The 22,825-nt window shown below is 39.8% G+C and overlaps 1 protein-coding gene across 2 annotated transcripts in view; it reads right to left on the bottom strand.

Moving 5' to 3' along the window:
• COL4A5 (collagen type IV alpha 5 chain) overlaps positions 1-22,825 on the bottom strand; it is an 83,190-nt gene that overhangs the window by 5,792 nt on the left and 54,573 nt on the right. For both annotated transcript variants that reach the window (XR_014184921.1, XM_082061566.1), the window contains exons 31-50: positions 22,208-22,375; positions 21,225-21,314; positions 20,298-20,447; positions 18,934-19,032; positions 17,828-17,917; positions 16,767-16,906; positions 15,710-15,836; positions 14,400-14,480; positions 13,730-13,828; positions 13,116-13,166; positions 12,084-12,269; positions 5,877-6,010; positions 5,395-5,467; positions 5,176-5,247; positions 4,663-4,791; positions 4,347-4,445; positions 2,877-3,089; positions 2,361-2,538; positions 1,754-1,868; positions 1,262-1,434 (exon numbers count right to left, since the gene is read on the bottom strand). Coding sequence is in view for 1 of the 2 variants with exons in the window: in XM_082061566.1 (XP_081917692.1) it covers positions 1,262-1,434; positions 1,754-1,868; positions 2,361-2,538; positions 2,877-3,089; positions 4,347-4,445; positions 4,663-4,791; positions 5,176-5,247; positions 5,395-5,467; positions 5,877-6,010; positions 12,084-12,269; positions 13,116-13,166; positions 13,730-13,828; positions 14,400-14,480; positions 15,710-15,836; positions 16,767-16,906; positions 17,828-17,917; positions 18,934-19,032; positions 20,298-20,447; positions 21,225-21,314; positions 22,208-22,375 (2,467 nt within the window). In the remaining variant the exon portion in view is untranslated. The remainder of the gene's footprint in view (positions 1-1,261; positions 1,435-1,753; positions 1,869-2,360; positions 2,539-2,876; positions 3,090-4,346; positions 4,446-4,662; positions 4,792-5,175; positions 5,248-5,394; positions 5,468-5,876; positions 6,011-12,083; positions 12,270-13,115; positions 13,167-13,729; positions 13,829-14,399; positions 14,481-15,709; positions 15,837-16,766; positions 16,907-17,827; positions 17,918-18,933; positions 19,033-20,297; positions 20,448-21,224; positions 21,315-22,207; positions 22,376-22,825) is intronic.

Below are 22,825 nucleotides of genomic sequence, written 5' to 3'. Positions count from 1 at the left end.
CCGAGCCTAAGGTGAATTTTAGACATTTGAGACAGTATTTCTGAGGTCTCTGTTTGTAGCCTTTGGGTTTCTCAGCTGAAGGGTAGTTTAACAACTCCTAAAGAATACTGCTACAATGACATTTGTATTTAAGTGATGACTTTACCAAATTATTTACTTATATTCTGAAAGGGTAGAAAGGTGGGAGATTAATATAATGTATTTGTGTAATATGTGTGTACACAGAGTAAGTTCAATTCTTAAAAGATTCTTTAAAAAAGGAAGTTGTGTTTATGGGAGACAGGAAACTGTAGAGACAAGAAACTCAAAAGTGCACAGTAGTTGTTAGCAGGCAGTTTCCACTAGTGAATTACCACTGATCAACTAGCCTGAAAACTTAGAGCGATGACTGTTTAATGCACATTAAGTATCACAGTTGTACGTGTTACATAAAACCAAATGAGGGGCTACTGCTGCTATATAAGACAGCGTACATTGCCAGCCATATACCACAAAGCCACATTTTTCAATTTGGTGGCACTGGGAATATTTATGAGGTTTTTACCAGTACACAAACAGGGCAGTAGTAATTTACTCTATAAAATGAGATGATTTTTCGAAGAAAAAAATGATTTTGCTACTCCGGTTGAAGGGGAAAAAGTTTGAGGAGCTGAGAGACCCCGTCTGGAATGCTGACTGCTGAGAAGCTGAGGACAGAACGTCCATCGGCTTCCTTGCTGCCAAAATGTCATCCTCATTCTTCTGCATAGCACTGGAAAAAATGTTTGCCATGGAGGGTATGAAATCTCCTTCACACAAGACTTTTAAAAACAGATTATATGAACAGCTGCCTTAAAAGGTTTTTAGCAGAGTTGATCTTGCCCTTCATACCTGTCCCTTGTGTGTTTGTCAACTACCTTTTCAGATATTTGACTCTAATTAAAGGGCTGGCAAGAAAAAAAAGACAATAAAATGATCTTTTAGACTGCAAATACAGTAACTGCAGTAGGACTACTTTCAGAGAAAGTACTATGAGATGTGAATAAGAATTGACATTAAAAAAATCCCACTCCTTGCAAAACAGAATGTGCCCTAGCAAGTTTTTTATATTAATATCAAAAGCTTACCAAGGAAACACTTGAAAAACTGGTTGTGAGGGAAAAACAAACAAAGTATTTCCCTATACCCCTGTAGATTAATCTCTCTTGATCTTTGGAATAAATTCAGTTTCCAAAGCTTGCTTTCTGGAATAAAGCAACGCATAAGAAACAGATTTTCTTACCTGAACATTTCTGACACCTCTACAGTTGCCAGCCAGAAACTATATGAATTGGCATAGTAATTACAAGTGCCACGACCATGGCACTCAATAAATGGAGCGGAGCGGAATTCTTCTAAACAGGATCCAGGCGATGCCAAGGCCTGGCCAGAGCCCTCTGCTCCTGCACTAGTGTGCTGGTGGCGGGGAAGAAAGAAACACAGAAACAAGAATCTTACAGTAGGTGCTAAAAATTAAGTAGCACAGCATTCAACTACAGATTGAGAGCCACTGTTCAGTCTTGGTTGAGATAATATGGGGTCAGACACTTCCATGAGTATCAGTTACACTGGGCTCTGTGTACTGGAAAATCACTGTTAGTCTTGGCCACCATGGTTAGTAATTGAGGGTAAAGGCTTTTGAATTACAAGCCCCGTAGTTTTAACAAAGCCCTAAAGCAGGTGGGTGAGGACAAAGTGAGTACCAGCCCCTTCTGGAGCAGGAAGCCCTTCTTACCATCATGAAAGAGTAACCAATCCAAAGGGAGTCCCAGCCTGGAGGACACGAAGGGATCTGAATGGTCTGGCTGTGGACAGCTATCACCATAGCAGGGGCTTCGCACACAACGCAGCTGCGCACAGGGGAAGGATCAGAGAAACACGTGATATTAAAATATAATAGGAGTATGTTTTATTAAGTATTCTTACACAGAGAAAGGGAGAAAACTAGTTATTAATCTAGACTTCTGCTTCTCGCCTATTTTGTAACTGCCATAAGTGCAAAGTCTGCCTGTACTTCCACTGACAGCCATTGGGTAAAATACTGAAGCGGTCCCTGAAACACAAACTGGAAGCTCCAAGTAAAGGCCTTAACCCCAGAGCTAACGGCTCTCACATTCTCTTTCCTGTCCTGGCGATCTCGCACCGCTGACAACATCGCTGCCTCAGCAGAGCAGAGCTCTTACAGCCTGGCCGTCCCTAAACACAGACAAGCCTTCTAAGGCAATGAATACTTTAAAACAAGCTATTTTCCTAGTATTTTCTAGAGCAAAACATGACATGGCTAAGATGTGTTATTTATCCAGATATTAAAAAAAGAGACCTGATAGCATGCTTTGTCTCACCGGCTAATGAAGGGCTGGATGCTTTGCCCAGTCAGTGGCTCCATGCTCATGGGCATTGGCTCTGGAGTTGACAGCCAGTAGGAATAGTCATTCCTTGATGCAAAATTACAAACATTGTTGATATTGCAGAACATGAAGGGCATGGTGCTGAAACGTCTGAGACAGCTCCCAGCGGTACCTACAGAGTGAGATGCATAAAATGTGACAGCAGCATTTTCACTTCATTGCTTTTTACAGCAATGCTCTGAGAACAATAATTGTGTATTCTTCCTCTCCACCTGTGAGAGCACAGCATGTGCTATCAAATTGTCACATGTGGGAAAAACTTAACTTTTCAGCTTTGGTTTACATTCTTTCATCCTGAATGAGAACATGCAGCCTTTGGAGGCAGCAGATCTCAGTATGCAACCCTCATTGAAGGAATCTCTAAGACTCTCAGATCTTCAGAGAACCAGCGCATTTGAAAAAGCAGCTACAACCTCATTCCCCTTAAAGACAGAGCATACAAAATCTCACCCAAATCCTGGCCATGTGCTCTCTCATTTCCTTGCACATATAGAAGAGAGAATCCATCATATATTCTTGCTGTTCCCTGTGGACATAGTGGTGTATCCCTGGTCTGGCTGTGCCGAGTTATAAGGAATCCATGAGCGACAGAAGCTGTTCCAGGAGGGCCGGGGGGGCCTTGTAAGCCATCAGGACCAGGAGGTCCCTGTATTCCTCGTGAACCTGTTCACACAAGAGAAACACAACACACAGTATTTATTAACACCATTTCTTGCTCTTTTCGGACTAATGTAGCTCTGAAAGGTACTATGGTCTTGTGATTAAGGTGTTTTTGAGTTGGGGGAGCTGGTATCTGCTAACACCATCTTCCTCAAATTATTTTTTCATGTGAACTTGGTTAAATCACTGAGGCTGTCATAGCTAGTTATAAAATAACAGTGCAGCTTCCCTATGTTGTAGCAAAGTTAAATATGTTCAGACTGTGAGGCACCAAGATAGCAACTGCAATGGTCATGACAGGCACTGAAATGAGTCCCAATCAGCCTCTCAGTTCCAAAACATATTAGTCTGTTTATGTGGCTTAATAAGATAATGTTGAATGATCTTGCTCAAGATCACAAAATAAATGGCAGAGCCAGAAAGAGAAGCGTGTCTCTCTCTAGGCCATGCTATTGTAACACCAAAACGGACAGAAGAGCTGCAGTCTGCTTTGGGAGAGGTTACAGAAAGTGCAAACTGGCTACAACAACCTTGAACAAGAGCAAGAATGACTGATATGACTGAGAAAGGTATCAGAAAAGGCATGTGTTCTTGAATAGCAAAAATATCAGGAGATATAACTACAAATATTTAGACTATGTTATTCCACAGTTATTATTTACATTTTTCACTAAAATAACACTAGCAGATTTCACAGAGCTACTTGGAGGAAAAGGAAAAAAGTTATGGATTTTGTACTGTTTTAACTGTTTACATTCTAATACTTCTCACAAGTTGCAATATATAACTACTTAATATGTATCATCTTCAGAAAACCGTCCCAGTGCCTAGCCTCAAATCATAATTCAGTAATTCCAAGCAATAGCTGTATGGTAGCCTGATCTCTGACTTTGGTGAAATTCTCCCCTTTATGAAGTCTGTTCATCCCCATTCATGATTTCCATGCAAAATTAAAATTATTTTACTAATCTCTCTCTGTCGTTTCTTACTATCTTCATTATCTCCTATGCACCACATGTGCTGCAAAGGGGATGCCATTAAGCTTGAGGTAAAGCACTCTACAATATTATTCAGCAATGACCGGCAATGTGTTGGTTCCAAGAATATTACAAACCAAAGTACGTCCAGCTGCATGTAATACTTTTGCATTAAGCAAATCATACAATTATGATTTCATTATTATTCCCATGAGGCAAAAATCTCACTTCCCAATATTAGCCTGCACTCACAAAAGGGTCCTCCATAGGATAAACACTGTACCTGGTTGGCCTGGAAGACCTCTCTCTCCTTTACGTCCTGCTGGACCATCAAAGCCAGGTAGTCCATCTCGCCCTGGGTCACCAGGAAGACCAATTGGACCTGGAACAGATGAATGCATAAGTGAAATGAAAGATCTTGAAATCTCACTACAGAAATCTTTAAATTGTTTGGGACTCATCTATTGTTTCTTCCTGGTACAGATCATTAAACCAGATGGATATGGTAGGAGTCTGCATTTATCTCTAGCAGAACTCAGTATCTTCTCTGCAGCCTATGCTGAGGGACTCGTGTTGCAACCCACAGCCTGGGATCGTACCTGGCAATCCCTGTGGCCCCGGCAATCCAGGTGGCCCTTTTGACCCAGGCTGTCCTGGAGAACCTGGGGGACCAGGGTCACCTTTGACAACAATGCTTCGTCCAATGGTACCCGGTAAACCTGGCGGACCTGAGAGAAAGCTTAGTATTAGATAAACCAAGGTGGAAAAGAACATTAGAAACAGCTTCTGTTATTCTCTATTGCAAAGTCAGAAGCCAAGAGCTCTATTGATGCAAAGAATAAGTGTATATATTTTATAAGGCAAAAAAGTGCTTTTGGTGATCTCCTTCAACAGACAGCTCTTGCAGCAGTTAATCCATGTAGAGTGGATACAGAGTATAAAATACGGTAGGATTACTGGTAAGGCTAAAAAGCATAGCCTAGAATTGCGTTTAAGCTGTTGTTCCCCTAACTAGTTTCATTGCTGGCTGAGACTGGCTCAGTCCCAACATCTGTGTACCAAATTTTACTGGCAGGGAGCAAAAGTGACAATAAAACTACCAGCACTCCTACCTGGTGGGCCTGGCAATCCTGGACTGCCTGTGAGGCCAGAGGGTCCTGCAGGTCCAGTGGGACCCTTCATACCTGAAACAACAAATTCACACAGTTATACAGTGAAAGAACACGCTGTCTTACAAAATGTGCTGCAGGAATGGCCAAAATGAGGCTTCTTTTCCCCTGAGGGGCTGTTACTGTGTCTGGAGGTTTTCACTTGAAATGCTAGTTAAATACCTGGGAATCCTGGAACGCCTGGAACCCCGGGGTCACCCTTCATTCCATTCAGACCTGGACGACCAGGCTCGCCCTGAACAGAACAGCTTCACGTTATTCACTCATCTCTCTCAGCAGTTTCAGAAAAAACATTTAGAAAAGGTGGCTGGGGGACAGACAAGCACACTTTGGGTCTGGGAACTAGTGCTTTGAAGGGCTGAGGCCACACATTCTGCTCACTGAACCAAGAGCCATCAGAGGACGCCGTAACGTGACGTGTGCATTGACGGCTCCAGCTCCCATGGGAATATGATGGAGACACCCTGCCTGGATACTGGAGGATAATTAAGGAAAAGACCCTCCTACTTGCTACACCACCAGATGTTAGCTAGCACACTTTGGCTTTTATTTTTACTATGATAAACTGCATAGTCCACCTAAATATATTCCACTTTTATTGCATTTAAAAATAAGGTAGGAGAAGACTCAATTTCTTGTCCTACCTGGCGTCCAGGTGGTCCTTGATCCCCCTTTTGACCAGGCAGGCCAGGTGGGCCAGGTTGACCTGGGTTCCCTTTTTCCCCTTTAAGTCCTCCATTGCCTGGTGGCCCTCGTGGACCTTCTGGGCCTGGTGGACCTTAACATTGCAGAACAAATATGCATATATCAGTACATATCAACCACTCTGCCAAAGTTTGTGCCTTCAGTGTTAATAAAAAAAAAAAAGGCTTGATTTCCCAGCTCTATTTTAATGCTGAATTCAGGATAAAATAGAAGGAAAACAACTAGAGGGATTATTTGCACTACCCAAATCAGGAACCAAGGCTCCTTCTCCAGCTGATGAAGGGAAGCAGGTCTTTCCAGAAGGCAGTGCAACTCACTTCAGCAGCAGCTTAGCAGCGACCAGACCCGCTCCTTCAGCAGGAGCCAAGAAACCCAGAATTAGATGGTACAAAGATCCCCTCTGCTCCCTCTGCTGACCTGCACTACCGTCACCGTCTCTTAGGTGCTATCTTGACATGCTGAATTTCTTTAGAAAGCCAGTCTCAACAATGTAAAATATTGCTGCTTTTTTGCCGTTAGAATTCGACATACGTATTGAGGAGCCCAGTATACACCGTCTCCTGAGAGCTGGGCAGCAGGCAGCCCACGTTCTGCCTTGTCTAACACTCACCTGAGTTGCAGAAATTTCCTTATGTTGAATGACCCTCCCTCCAGCTGGTTTGTCTGTCCTTAGTAGAATTATGCTGTGTAAATCCAGTAGAGGAACTGGGCTGGTTTTTAAATATTTTCCCTTTGCTACTACAGCCACATTAATCCAAAGCAAAGCAGTGGATTATGTGAAGCTTAGGTATTTAGAGAACTGAAACATGAGACCCCCGCCTTTATGACACCATATAAATAGAAGGTTACTGATATTAATTTGTGGCAAAACAAACTGTAAGCAAGTGCAGCAACAGTTAATAACATTTTACAACTTAGATTTCATGACTGGATTAAGAAAAGGATCTCTATGCAGGACAGTGCTATGACATTCTGCTCTGTAGTACAACAAATCTAATGACATTTATCAGCGTGCTGGATTTTCAATTCTTCTGCAGTCTCAAATAATTTAACATCTCCTTTGATATCCTCATAGTCTATATTCAGTGGAAAAATTTGATTAGCTGTATTTCTGCATACAAATCTGAGCACAGAATTCCCTTAAAAATTTTCCTTTCTAAACCAACAGCAATTTGGTTCCAGATTTCACACATATCCTGTAGCAGCTTCAGCTACAGAAACATCCCATCATGCAAGGATATTTTGTATTCATTTTGCTCTTTTATACTGGTCTAGTACTGTACGCATGCAAAATAACGACAGGTTACCATCTGAAGCATGCTAATCAAACACATAGGATCTGCAGGGTAACCACAGTCCTTAAAAAGATAATCACAGAATTACAGGAAAACATCCGTTTCTCTTACATCACGTGCAATGCAGTAAAATAAATTGACCGAGTTAAGCGTCTAACCTGGAAGACCTGGAAGGATCAGAGTTCACCAAAGCCCCATGATCGATGTTAGAAGGGTCAGACATCACACAGTACAAAACAAGATTACTAGTTAGAAATAGTACAGATGACAGCATATACACTACACAACAACCCATTTCACCAGCATATTTTGTATTTACGACACAATCCACATGCATGCATAAAACCATACATGAATACACAACGATATGTATTTTCAGATACAAGTTATTCTGGTGACTAGGCTCTACTAAGACTAATTTGACACTTCATGTAACAGCAAACTTAAAGCTTTACTAACGAATGTGTTATTGCTTTAACATTACAGCTGAGGCCTGTGGCTGGTTAGTCCTACTCACAACAGGGTTTAGACTCTGTAACCATTTCACTGACAATATTCAAAGCCACAGGGCCTGGACCGTGGCAAATATGCAGGTAAATGGTGAATGACAACTTTTGAGCAAAACTCTGCTCTGGGCAAACGGGAAGTGCAATTAACAGCAGAACTCATCACCACTAATCGTGTATGGGCTTCAACTATCTGTGAATTCAGTTCTAGGACTGAAAAGTAGGCTTATACCCTCTCTTCCAAGTGATAAGCACCATTGACATGGATCAAAAGGGCTGCAAATGCTGTGAGCAAAAATACAGCAAAATGTACAAATTTAGAATTTGTTGTCTTTACTGTCGGCATTATGTTTTCTTTATAAAAATACCCCAAGATGCTAATTTACCTGTTATGATGGAGAATGGCATGTGATAACATCCCTAGAAAACCAATTTAAATGTCCTCTTTCAAACAGTAAACTGCTCGTGCCTACCATGCTCCTGATACATATTTTAGTTCCTGTGCCATTTGCATCTTTTATGTCAGTGAAATGATTTAAATACATCAACATATCACCATGCAATCTGCAGCTAAAAACTACAATAAATACACATCGTGTTTACCTCAATGCACTATTTCTTACGTGTTTGGTAAATTATTTTAAATAGTAACTGTAATACAGTTGTTAAAAATAATGACACAAACATTTCATTGTTACTGTTAAGTACTTATAAACTATATGCCACTGTTAGATATGTTTTGCTATGATTTATAAATCTGTCCTATACTTGTTGATTATTGAATTCTGGCTGGGCACAGTCCCAGAGTGGAACAAAACATGAAGCAATGAAGTTGCTCGGCATAGCCAGGACGGCAGCCGCTCTTTGGCAGTGCGCTTACTGCTCCTGTGACCGCAGTTTCATTAAAAGCTAAAGACACATGCATTTTTTTCCGTGACTGCGTAACGCTGGGATTCAAACATCACAGGCTACCACATTTGCTACCTCACAGTGCTTAGGACAGCACAATAAAAACAGTTTTTTGCTTCCCAAAAGTCATCATAGCAAAACCTAAAGATATTATTATTATTAAATAGATATAGCAAGTCATTTTCAATGTAGACATAGGTGCTAAAAATCTTCCCAAGAGGTGGCTTGTGCTACATGCTGATACGCTAAAATTAGGATAAGCTTGTGAAAATGAGCATGTTTTTACCAATTGTGTTCTACTGCCCTCGTGTTATAGAGGGGAGGGCTGTATGCTTCATTTTCATTAAATACATATTAATGGGAAAGCTTTCCTTATTTCCTCTTGCCATGCTGGTGAAGTAAAACAATGGAAATAAGGATTTGTATGCACTGGAAAGTTACAGTGCTCTAAGTTGGGGATGTAAAGCATCACTGTTGCTCTGTATAAATTTTCCTACAGACTGTTGGTCGAAAAGAAGCATCTAATTTAAGCCGCTTGAGAGTGTCCAAAATCAACAGCAGCAGGTGTTACAAAAATGAATACTGTCATTTGCCCAAGCTGCAAAACACAATTATACAGCAAAAACATAGGAGGACAAGGCAATATGATTTTTTAAAAAAGATGAAAAACAGAATATATTTTTTTTCAACTGCACTGAGGAAAATATGCTAAAACAAGTTTCACAGCTGGGGGAACTTTACAAAAGCCTTGCAAATCTGGAGCCACATGATCTTCCTCCATGGCGAGAGCAGCACCATGTCCTTCCAGTGCCAGTCCCACAGCACCGTGGAAGAAAAGTCTGAAAGCCAGCTCTGAACTTTTCTACCACAAATGAAAAGGTATGTCTGAAAAATGACTCAGTATATCTACATTTGAACAGTACGAGAAGTATATACATTCATTTTCATGCTAAGTTATTATTTTGGAGTTAAGGGGCTAACCTGAGGGACCTGGGAGTAGGGGGGTCAGAGTTCACCAAGGTCATCATTAGAACAAGGGGAAAAACATCAAAATTGTTAGAAATATCAACAAGCTAACATATTCAACTAAACCTTTCTGTTTAGATTTAGCTCAATATTCATTTACATATACTATGCAAAACACCAAACTATTATTCTTCATAGCAATGAAAATAGATGTGGAGTAACAACCATGTTGTGTTGCCCTGGAAATTGGCTTAATTTTATAATTGATTTATAAATCCGCCCCAACACCATCTATCAACGTTTGGTTTAGGGGTAACTCAACTGAAGTTCAGAGAGCTACACCGTGTTTGACTTTATCACTTTTACTCATCTTAGAATACACCCAGAAGTCAACAACAAACACATACAGCTTCTGGTTCAATTTATGTCCCTGGAAGGAGGGTAATTTGACAGCCACACAGCTGCTTTTATGACTAACTGCCTTATGTTGAAATGTTACAAAATCAGCATCCCAACAATAGACTGTGTTATCATTTGAAACAAAAGGCTGGAGTGCTGATTGTACCAGAACTGCAATAATAGTTTGGTTTATCCACATTAGTTCACGCATAACTGAGCAAAACAAATGCTTCGCTTTATACATTGCATGCAACAAAAATGGAAATAAGAGAGAGAGAAAGAGAGAGAGAACATGGCTGAGCAGAACCTCACTGGTTGTCTCCCCCCTGCCAGTGCTCATCAAACTGCACAAAATGAGTCCCACCGTTCCTCTGCCTCACCGGCTGATTAGTCAGTAAGCACTGGATTTATACAGAGAAGTGTAAACAGGATGAGAAGCTTCATAAAAACATCAGTGCTACAGCAGAGCACAGACTCTCAGCTGGTAATTTATCACACATCAGGAGCTGCTTAGCTGGTTTATCATTTGTTTGTTTGTTTTTGTTAGAGCTTGGAGATACCCTCTGTATAAGAATCTTTTAATAAAGAAAGCCTATACTCTTATGGACCAATCAGCTTCCTGCACCAAAATTTTCACGGCTGTATTAACCCACTGGGCTGTTCCACACCAGTCACACAAAAAACAGGTTTAGGATACAACACAATACAAGTATTTTTACTAGGACTAAAAGAAAACCTCATTATACTGACAAACAGCACTGCAATTTTTGTTAAGGTGTTATAAATTAAAATGTTGTTTATAATGACTCATTTTTTAAATGCACAATTAGGATAAATTTGCTCATAGCATACTCTGCGCAAGAGAAAAGCCCAAACTGCCATTGAGAATAATCAAATATTACTCAATCCTAGTTCTAGTGAAGATATTTGGGTAAAATTCCACTCTAAAAACCTTTTGCAGTGGGACAGCCTCCTTCTGTATCAGAAGCAAGGAGGAGGAAAAAGCGAATCTTAAAATCTTTCCAAGCATGGACTGCAAAACTAAATTCTTCCTTGATACCCAAAAATGACGAATACATGTGTAGCAGCTATTTTACAAATACACTAACTCAAAACTAACTATCTTCAAACAAATCTTTGAATAACAGAAAAATCTGAGGTCAGAGAGGGCAATAAATAAAATGAGTTCTCCCTTAATATGCAAATAAAGAAAAAACCTGTAATCAAGCAATAGCTTGGTTTGAAAGTAGTCTCCTTTAAGGAGAACATCAGGTGTGGTGAGATGAGTTTTACTGGTGGGAAAGTGCTTCTGGACTCAAGATAGAGCACGAAGCTTGAGCCAGAGCTGTGACAGGTTCATTGAAATTAGATTTTTAACAGCAGTATCTAAATGCAAATAAATGGCCTAAGACACAAAATGTAAACCAAATTCTAATACATGCCAGGTTGTTGCTCAGCAATGTTAACTCAATAGAGTGTTTTTTTTCATTCCCAGAATTAGTTGGTGCAGGAACAAAACGCAAACATGGAATGGAAAGGTGAACACGGCATGACGGTGCACTGGGTCCATGGGAGCCACGTGAACAATGGAGCAATGACTTATGTTACATGACACGGAGGTGAGGAGGCAGCCATCCAATTTGATCATGCTGTGATGCTAGCGTGAATTTGATTTTCATGATTTAAAATGATGGGGTTTGTTACTTTTTTTTGTGTGCGCGGTGGTATTTGCTGATCACGTGACAATACTGCAAAGGTATCAGATGTTCAAAAGTCGATATCGTGCTCGCTAGATGATTACTGTGACAGCATGCAGAGAGTCTCCCGTTTATTAAGCGCATTGGATTTTTGCTGCCAGGTATCAGAAATTAATAGAAACTGAGGCTGGTTTATTTTTAGATGTGGTTACTTTTGGCAACAAAATCCTCTGGTTGCCCACAAACATGAAGACCTATGCCATGAGGCTCAAACTTATCCATCCAAATAAATCGAGGAAGTTTAAAGGCTGATAACCTACCAGCAAAATATGAAAGTACCAGTAGATGCTGATAGGTATGGGTCACGCCCTTACCTGGCCTTCCTGGAGCACCTGGTGGGCCGGGGCTACCTTTGGGACCTTCCAGAGGCGGCCCTGGTAATCCTGGTGGACCTGGTGGACCCTGTAGTCCAGGGAATCCCTGGAAACCTGGTTCTCCCTTCAGACCTGGAAGTCCAGGGGGCCCTGGTGGGCCAGGTAACCCCATTTCTCCTTTTTGCCCTGTAAAACCAAACAGCCATGTTTATGAATACTGTTCCAAACTGACGTGCAAAGACTCTGAATGTCAACTTGTGGAGCCATTCCTCTCTCTTGCAGAAGGTGCGAGTCTGGCCACAACTCACCTCATTTGCACAGTGAGACAGTATAAAATTGGTCTAACATTCAGAAAAGAGTTAGGGATGATAATTCTTGCAGGAGAAAGTGTTCTGTTTTCTGACATGTTAAAAGCTCTTACTAAGCCTCTCTTTACTGCTCAGTGATGCTGTAATTCATAAACATCCTCTGAGTTTGTAAGCCAACAAGCAATGCTTTCCTGAGCTTTTATATACACCTGTGAAGAAATCTGTTAATATTAAGGACTTCATCATTTTTTGAGACACTGCTGAAAGTTAAGACATACTTGCAAAATTTTCAAATGAACCTGAGGAATTTAGGAGCTTTAATGCTACTGGAAAATAATATGTGAGGTTGTGAAGTTGCTTTTGATAATATAAAAAACACCTATATTTTCAAAGCAGCGTCATGTTTCATCTGTTGTATGAATGCTTTATTTACTGAGACAAATCAGTAAAGAGCCACGCAATGCAGTCAAGTATTATCTACTATTATGCTGTCTGGATTTATTCTGTCTGCATAATTGCTAATTTACAAAATTCAGTAGTCAGTAATGAGTGTCTTTATTACCTTGGTTAATTGAAAACATTCTGCTGAGAAAAAAAATATGTTATTTTAGTTGTTGCCATGGTATTCATTTATTGCAGAACGTACAGCATGCTCTTATGGTTTTGGTGTACAGATATATGTTACATTTAACTTTTTCAACAAAGAACAACGGAGAAACTTTACCTGACAATCCTGGGAGTCCTGGAGGTCCTGGGCGCCCAAAACCTGGTAGACCTGAAAAGAAACAGATTCAGTTAATAATGAACATTTAACTTTCAAGTTTCCAGGAATACAAATATGAGGCTGAGAATGATGAAAGTGCAGTTTGTCTAAACCACTGATTCCTTGAGTATCCTTGAGTAGACTCACCAGTCTACACCAAAGCTAGAGGTTTTTTTACAAAATGCATCAGTAACATTCCTAAGTATTTCCATCCGTTCACAAGATACTATTTCAGATTTTAGGAGTCGATACATTTGCATTTCTGTTTGAGGATCTATCTTTAAGGCAGACATTAAATCATTTATCCATTCTGTAACTGAATTGGAACAATACAACTACCACGGAATACAGGAACTGGGGCTGATATTGAAGTCAGTTAATAAAAATCTAAGAGCTGATTGAATTCTTGTCCTGTGCTTCACTGGCAGCTTGACAGCACCACCAGGCTTTGTGAACCATTCAGCAGCTGCGAAACCAGAAGCAGCTTTGAGGGTGTATAGGAAAAATAGAATAGAGAAAGCAGGACATCACAATGCAGAGTGAAGAGGAGAAAACAAATGGGAAGGACACCTCACCTGGTTCACCCTTCTGACCAGCTGGGCCAGGGATACCATCTCGACCAGGCTGTCCCTTTTCCCCTGAAGGACCAGGAGGGCCAGGATGACCAGTGTCACCTAAAACAGGGGATAGAACACATTAGCACAGTAATGCCTAACCCGCAATAAAAAAAAAGCAAACTCCCCCACCTCCCAACCATCTGAATCTGAAGGTGTGACAAGGTAACAACAAATTCACAACAGTGTAATCTTAAAATTAAAAATTTTTTCTATCTTCTCTCCTGACAATTTAGAAAAGGCTTCAAGGCCTGTGACCTTTTAAGCAGTTAGTATTTGCTAAAAATAATATAATGCTTCTTTTTAGGATAAATTAGAATTTTGCTCCTATAAGAACAGGTTAGACCACTGGAGTACTAAACATAAATTAAAATGGTAAATACTGAAACATTTCTTGTTTCAATAGCTAATGATATGACTATGACAGCAGACACAAGTTGTCAAGAGAAAGTTAAAACTTATTTCGTTTCTGTTTAATTTCAGTGAACTAAGTGTGTGTAATGGTGTTTGGGCATCCATATATATATAGATGCATTTTCATGATGTTATACAGATAAGCAGAGAGGAAGTGGCTTTGCACGTTGTGTTTTTCACAGCAGCAGCTGACCTGTGCTGCACTGCCCATGCTCACCTACTGGCCCAGGTGGTCCAGGCAGGCCAGGATTACCTGGAGGCCCCTCAATACCTTTTGGTCCTGGAATTCCCGGAGTTCCTGTAAAGTACAGGCGTTTCAGTCAAATTAAGGACAAAACTGGCTTTTCACCAGATCTTAAAATGCTGTAATGTGAGATGCCCTGAGTTACAAATGAGCTAATTTGGATGAAGATACCATATTTATGTTCATTTTGCAGATTTACAGCTGATCAAGGAGACGAATTATAAAGCAAAGAAAGTACAGAGAAAAAAAACATACAAGCACAACTGTCCTTACTGCTACTCTCAAGACTCAGTCTTCTGAATTGTTGAGTGCCCGTGGACAAGGGCACAGCAAGTCTGGCAGTCTGCTAGGAAATCACCATTTTAGAGACAGGTATTTCTGCTTGACAACAAAGTGAAAGTGTTACGAAACTGTGGCTGGCCAGTCCTTTCCCAATTCTCTTTTCCTTTCCTGAAAACAGCTCCTAATAAAAATGGTCTTAATTAGAATTCACACTGGATTTTCACTCCTATGGCATGAAGCGAGTGGGAGGCAGGAAAAACAACGTCTGTTCTGAACAGCATCTGAGCCTGATCAAGGCATTGTATCAATACACCGTTTTGACTCTTCACAGTGTTTCAGGTATGACATGAAGCAGAGGTTAAAAAACTATCAGTTTCATGGCCAGGTTTTGTTCTCTCCTAAGCTTCCTGCTGCCATGACTACACTGTTATAAATTCCCTTATTTCCTACGTTAAAGCAGCTCAAGCATGCTTGTAGAACAGCCTTTCTTGCTGCAAATGCAGAATAGGTAAAAACCGATTGAGGATGAACGAACTGACAAATACCCATGAATAATATTAGGATTTTTTTAGAGAAGAGCAGAAAACCTAATTTCATTATGTTTCAGAAAGAGATTTATCTTTAGAAGATATTATTAGACAATAAATGCTACTAAGCAAAGCCCAGTTTTCCTGATGATACTTTTTTATTGAAAAATATGGAGCCAAACGTATTTTGTTAGTCAGAGAAGGTGAGAGTCTGAGTGCTGCTGGGGGTGGACAGCATTAGCTAACACAACTGCTCCATCCCTCAGAGCAGGTGAGTCATTTCAGAAGGCACTCTTCAGTGATGCATTCACACACACTTGCAGTGAGAATTCCAACAGCACAAAGCTTACAAGCAGCAATTGTTGGAAACTTTGAAAGAAGCTGCACCCCTCTACCAGTTACCCACTGGGTTTAGATATTTATATCAGTATCAGAGAGGAAGAAGGAAAATTTTAAAATCCTGCTCAGAATTACCTGGGAATCCAGGAAGGCCTGGTTCTCCTTTTGCACCTGGACTGCCTGGAAATCCAGGCAAACCAGGATTTCCAGCTATACCTTTACTGCCTGGACTACCTGGGTATCCAGGCAAACCAAGGTCACCCTAGAAAAGAATAAACAGAAATAAGAACCCAGCCTTTGTATGATGGGTAAGCCCTTCTTGCATGTTCCCAGTCTTACCATCACAAAACGATCGCCATTATATTGTGCACACTTCTCTTTCTATCCAGTTAATGTTGACCATCTCACACAGAAAATTAACTGGAAATAGCACTTGTAAAGACTTTAACAGTTTTCCCCTACAATTTTGCATCAAGTATGATAGGCCTTCCTCAGAACTGGCCTCCATTAAAAAATAAAGTGTTCTCTTTTTTTTCAGAAGAGACAGAGATTTTATCCCATCATAATGCAGAAGAAAATAAGAAATCTGTGGAGCTTTAATCATGTAATGTTTTGTTACATTATAGGCTGCTCAACATAATTGTAAGACATCAGCAAAGGCTGCCTGATATTCTGTAGGTATTTTTGTCACTTTTTTGTGGGTGACAGAAAGGATGATATAGATAAATGTTAGTGCAAATATTTTATATAAACTTAAAAATTTTAAGCAGCAGTAATCATGATATATCAGCTCCCTAGTGATTTATTTGTAAAGGCATATTGTCTTAATTTTTTAAAAATTAACTGCATAATTAGGCATGGGAACAACAATATTAATTGTATAAATCCCTCCCAACTACCCAAATGTCAGCAGGTGTCACAGTGGATTAGGCCACTAACTGAACCTGACTTGAAAGTTCTGGTAAACAATCTTCTCATTTAACTAGATTATCTATAAATATTTTCACCTTTAAAATTAGAAATATTTGTTTTTACCTGAAAAGAAAAAAACCACATTCAGCCCTCCTTGTTATTAATATATTTATAGAAATATTTACAGTTATACATAATACATATTAAGTTATGGGTAAAAAAAAAATACAGAATCTAATATCCTCGTGGAATTTTCTATTGAAGAATTTTGTAAAAGTACCTTTGGTCCAGGGAGACCAGGAATACCAATGCTTGGAAGACCAGGGTCACCTTTCTCTCCTTTCAGTCCAGGAAATCCTGCAGGCCCAGCCTGCCCTGGACGTCCTGCTATTCCTTGGCTGCCTTTAATCCCTGGGGGACCTGCCCAAAAGATAAAACATGAGTTTTGTAAATATAAATAAAACTTCTGCAGTGGTTTAGAGAAATCACTCAAATCACAGCAACTGAACTAGAAAGTGATAACAAACTGACTGGCTGGCTTTGAATACCTAATGTGTTTTTATTTTTAAAAGCAAACTTAAACAATTACCTAAAAGCTGTCATAGCTTTTTGCAAGACATTTCTAAGCTTTCTTTTTTTATTCTTAATTTACACAAATCCAAATATCTCTTTGTAGTATCTAGGCACAATTTAATATTAGAATCCTCAGAAAAATGGAATCTCTGTTTCAGCAATCTTTCTAAATAATGGAATTAATTTTTTCTGTCCCCTTTTGTTTGTGTCTGATGTCTGTCTTCTGACAGCCTCAGGTTGTGCCAGGGAAGGTTCAGATTGGATATTAGGAAAAAATTCTTCACAGGGAGGGTTGTGAAGACCTGGAACAGGCTGCCCAGGGAAGTGGTGGAGTCACCATCCCTGGAGGGGTCTAAAGGTTATGGTTGTACTCGATGATCCTGAGGGTCTCTTCCAACCAAAATGATTCTATGATTCTAGGTGGGTTTGCAGAATCATAGTTTTTTCTAAACTTTCAATAAAGTCAAGTCTAAGAAACCAGAAAAGTATGAAAGATACAAAACGTAGATAATTCTGCTTCTACATCTGTAAACACTTTAAAACAGTATGTATTTACAATATATTTGCTATTTACATTTTCTGTTTTAATGGGTATTTCCAATTCCTTATGTACTATTTCAACAAATATGTGTGTAGGGTTCCATTTATTCCTCATCTGCACTGCCATTTAAATATTATTATATATGGCACAAAAGCTTATCTAGCTTTTTACTATATAAAAGGAAAACACTGGCTAAAACGAAGTAAAATACAAGCACAGAAACTAACCTGGAAGGCCCATCTCTCCCATGGCACCTTTTAACCCTGGAGGTCCTGTTGGTCCTGGCTGCCCAGGAAGCCCTGTGTCTCCCTTGATGCCTAAGAAAGTTGTTGTTTTAGTTAATTAATGGCAACAATTAAAAGTTACTGATATTCATGCATTCTCATATGAATATGATTGTAATCTAATTACAAAGACAATGGATTTAGAGTCGCTTTATGCCTTAAACTGCTCGTACATGCTTTTTCACACCCCTTTGTAGCAAAATGTTAAAGGTCTTCAAATTTGTTCCGAGCCAAGATCTGAACAGGGGAACAACTTAATTGTTTTGAAGATTAGTCTAACTAAATGTGTCAAATCTCAGTCCACAATTTAATAACCATCTGAAACAATTTAGTAGTGGTGTCACTTGATCTCTCATGAGTCGTTCTGCAAAATGAACACATTATCTCTTTCTCATCTGCAATAGGTATTCAGTAGCTTCTATTACAGAATTAAATGCAACCTACAATGCTCAAACTAGTATGGGTCCTGGATGGTGAAAAAAATTCCCCAAGCCAAAAAGATATTTCAGGCAAGACCTACGTTAGACACAGTAGGCAAAGATTCAAGATTTCAGATAAATTGTTATGGCTGCAGGAAGAAATAGTGCAAGCCAGAATTTGTTTTCTTGATACCTGCAATTCTTGAAAGCAAATATGTGACATCCAGACAACCTTTGTAATACATTTGTTTGGCTGTTTGCAAAGTATGAGTATAATGACTAATAATATAAATAATAAGCACATGAAACAGGCAAGTCCTGTTGGCAGATCCCGCAGTCAGGTTGTTTGCTTAAGCAGCACGCACTTTTCCAGCCATCCGAAATGCCATCCTAACCTTCAATGGGATCAGCTTAAAACTGCTTTTGGGTCTGTTAGAAGGCAAGAGTTCAAAGCATGCTCATTATCATTGTTTAATGATTTTAAATATCCCAAAACTGTGCTGCAGCTTTAAGTGTAAATCCCTAGGCTTTGCTTAGATATACCTGGATTAACATCCCAATCCCATGTGATAAAAATGTGTGCAAATTTTTATACATCAAAACTGTCCATCTGAGGCCTTGTTTACCTACCTGGCAGTCCTGGCACACCTGGTGGGCCACTGAGCCCCGGTGGGCCTGGGTCACCTGGGAGACCTTGATAACCCTTCTGTCCTGACAAACCAGGAATACCTCAAAGGAAAAAGACACATTTATTATTACTACTATTGTATGATTTCTTTTACCTTAGAAGATCAGATGTAGCTATAGGTGAATGAAAATCCATACAGAGATTTTTCTCCAGTAAATATAATTCCCCATAGTTCAGCAAATAAAAGTATCACAAAACACAAAATACTGCTTCTGGAAAGTTTTAAATTACTACAGAACAGCAACAATATAAGTAAGCAGAGGAAAAAGTAACTTTATGACTAATGCCAATATACTTCATTCAGAAAGGACTGTCTTTTCGGATGAGCAGGCTCCATGCTAACCTCTCTATATTCATCTAGATTATTTATATACATGTTTAATTATATTGCTACACCAGAAACACTTTCAGATTGATATATTATAAAAAGTAATGCAGGTATTTTAGTGGATTTTACAAATCTACCTGGTTATTATAATAACATTGTGCTGCCCTGCAGGCATAGTTAAATCTGCCCTCTACAGCTCTTACATAACAGAGAGAGGGGAGGAAAAAAGAGGTGTCTTAGGATCCTACTTAGGCTTCACAGAAATTAATAGAATATATAAACTAGCACAATAATCGCTGGGCCAACATTAGAGAAAGGCATTCTGGTTCTCTCTAGGGCAGATTATTTTTATTCGTCTCAAGACTAAATTAGAGTTCAAAGGAGACATCAGAACCCTTGTGAAGGGAGGACGGGGAAGCAAGCGAAAGAGAAAACAGACTTGAATGAACTGAGAAAACCTTCCAGGCTGCCAACTTCCCAAGTAGAAACACACACAGAGATGACACTTAGCTCAGAGGAGGGGAGGGTAAGCTTACAAAGACACCCAAAGGGAGAATCTGGAGGTGATGAAGATGACCTGTGCAATTCCATCCTACAAGGCAAAGGCCCAAGTGCCTGCGAGGCAGCAGGAACGCAGCCAGCACAGCAGCCATGACAACTATCTCTCATCATCCTTAGGAATAACACCTGGAAGACTGAATCGTAATCCTGCTGAAAGCATCTTAGTGCTATTACAATATCACCGTATGCCAAATAATAGTAACAGTTAATGAGCAAGAACATTGCAAACTAACCATACAGAGTAACTTGGTCATAGAACCACTTAAAAAAAGCCTAAAATAAGAGAACCTTAAGCCACCTCCGTATTCTGAGTTTGTTTTCTGTAAGAAAGAAGGAGCTGTAATGGATTCAGTAACAGGGCACTGTTACCTGTAGAGGACAAACCACCTCCCCAGACCCACATGCAAAGTCCAGTACCTGGAACACCTGGCTCTCCTTTTTCTCCTTTTGCTCCTAGCTGTTTTGGATCAACTTTTCCAGGTGGACCTGGCAGGCCTGCCTCACCTTTGATGCCTTTCTGTCCTACTGGCCCAGGAGATCCTGGCAGACCAGGTAATCCGGTATTACCTACAGTAGGTACAGACAACAAAAGGGAAAATACAATCCTTAAGGTAGGCTAATATATTTGTAGTGCTTTTTCCTACGTAGGGACACATGATTTATTCATGACGTTGGAATTCACTAAACGATCAGTCATTTTGTGCAAGGTTCTGCACAGCACGTTAAGCCATGGAACACAGCGGAGCGAGCGGGTGCACGGGGATGTCTGGGTGCTGCAGCCTGCCAGCTCCGGGGAACCCGCTGTCTGGGTGACCCGCAACAGGGCACTCCCACAGCCCCACCACGCTGTGACACGGGCAACAGCTACGGCAGCTTTGGATTCACAGCCTCCTTGTTCTAGGGACATGAGTGGGTTTTTCTTCTACCAAACTCTCAAAATTTGTCTCCAAGAAGGCAGTTGGGAAAACGTAGATAGTTTCTCTGTGATACCTGTAGAGCTGATACTGGATGCCTCCATAATGCAAAGTTACTGATTTTCCTCCTTTTGCTGCTTAAAGCAGACTCCTCAACATATTTCAGAAATATTATCCTACTTCAATGCCATCAATCCAGAGCTAATGTCTTAAAAATAGTGAACATCTCATGATATCAATTAAAAAAAGAGTGACTGAATGCTATGGCTTAAAATTGCAAAGCAATTCCGAACACCAGCACTGCCAAAAGATAACCTAAGCAGATCCCAGTAATGAAGGTCTAGATGCTAATATTACAAAGCATCTTTCCACACAGGACACAGAAAACAGCATTCTGCTTTCTCTTTGGGGAGGATAAAGCAAACATTACCTTTCAAGCCAGGCAGGCCATTTCTTCCAGGAGCTCCTGGAGGCCCTGGAGGACCAGGAGCTCCCATGACGCCCATCTCGCCTTTGGCACCTAAATGCATTGAATCACTGTTGTTATTCTGAACAAAAAACCTGAGTTTTACTTCCCTGAATCTATATGGTATTTATTTAACAGCATATGCATATAAAATCCTGTTTTAAGGGAATTACAAACTCTCAGTTCCTGTATACACCTAAATCACATAAAATGACACCTGAAAATTGTGGCGATTTTTCCACAGTTAAGTCTTGGGAAGAAAAATTGCAGTGCACTCTTCTTTTTGGTAGAAAATATATTTATACCTCCAATAAGTTTAGTTCCCTGGTTTAAAACATTAAAGTTTCCTTTCAAACAAGCATTTATTTATTGAAAGCCAAAAAGACAATTAGGAATACGCTGCTTTTAGAAGCGGCAATACAAAAGATTCTATCTAAAGACAGAGATTCTCAAAATTCACTTTTGAGATTTCTATTTGAGAGGGTGACATAGACCATCTTAACTGAATAGTCTTATTCTAATAGAATAAGGAAATTAATATGAAAAACTATGTTCTGGATCCAATGGCTAACTTTTGTTAATACTTCCTTTAAGCAAATTCTATTTCTAAATTGTAAGAGTGACTAGAAAAAAAAAAATCACAAAATAAATTAGAAAAGTGTCATAACGTTGATAATCAAAGTCACGCTTGAAATTATGAAACAGAATAACGTGGAATATATTTTAATCAAGTTACAGGGAAAAATGGAGAGTTGACAAGCATTTTATTGCAACAAATTTTGTTATAATCTTTTTTTAAAATTATGAGATGTAATGGTTACATGTGTCCAAATTTAAATGGATAGGATGGATATTGAGGCTCATTAAGCTGGCACTCCCAAGCATAAAGAGCATCCAGCTGTAACTACAGTTTGGTCTTTGTCCACAGGTAAGAAATATGAACTTACCTGGAAATCCAGGGATTCCATCCCGGCCAGGTGGTCCAGGTGAGCCCTGAGGCCCTGGGAGACCAGGGGGTCCTGGATATCCTGGGGCTCCTCGGTCACCCGGAGGACCAGGAACGTCGAAGCCTGGAGGACCTGGATCCCCCTTCTCCCCTGGAATGCCCTGCAAACCTAGACAATGTTGTTAAGACAAAATCTTTTAGCAAAATATCAGGCAAGGCTGAGATCTGTGTGTCTCTGGGTGTAGTACTGTAGGAAGATCTAAGATTTATTTGTGATCCATTCCTAGCACTGATGAGAATCCACCAATTCTTCTAAAGCCATTTGTTTTTTAATGGCTTCCAGGTGTTAAAAGGCCATATTCTTCTCAAGAGAAGCATTACTAAAATTTTACCAACTTATAGCAAATGCAACTCAAAAAAATATCAAAAGGAAAACAACAACTCTCGTCAACAACCCTTTAAGTCTGATTAATAAAACAAAAGGCCAATACTGATTGACTGCTTTGTGTTTTATCGTTGTTTTGAGATTCTTACAAGTATATTTCCATTAATGATTCCATTTTACTACGTTCTAAGATAGCATCAGCTGAATATTTTTGAAGGATAGCAAAATCCTGCA

The sequence above is a fragment of the Streptopelia decaocto genome (genome assembly GCF_964273445.1).
Source record: "Streptopelia decaocto genome assembly, chromosome: 10".
Classification (NCBI taxonomy): domain Eukaryota; kingdom Metazoa; phylum Chordata; class Aves; order Columbiformes; family Columbidae; genus Streptopelia; species Streptopelia decaocto.
Note: the sequence above shows the minus strand (reverse complement) of the source record. Positions and strands in the feature narration are given on the sequence as shown.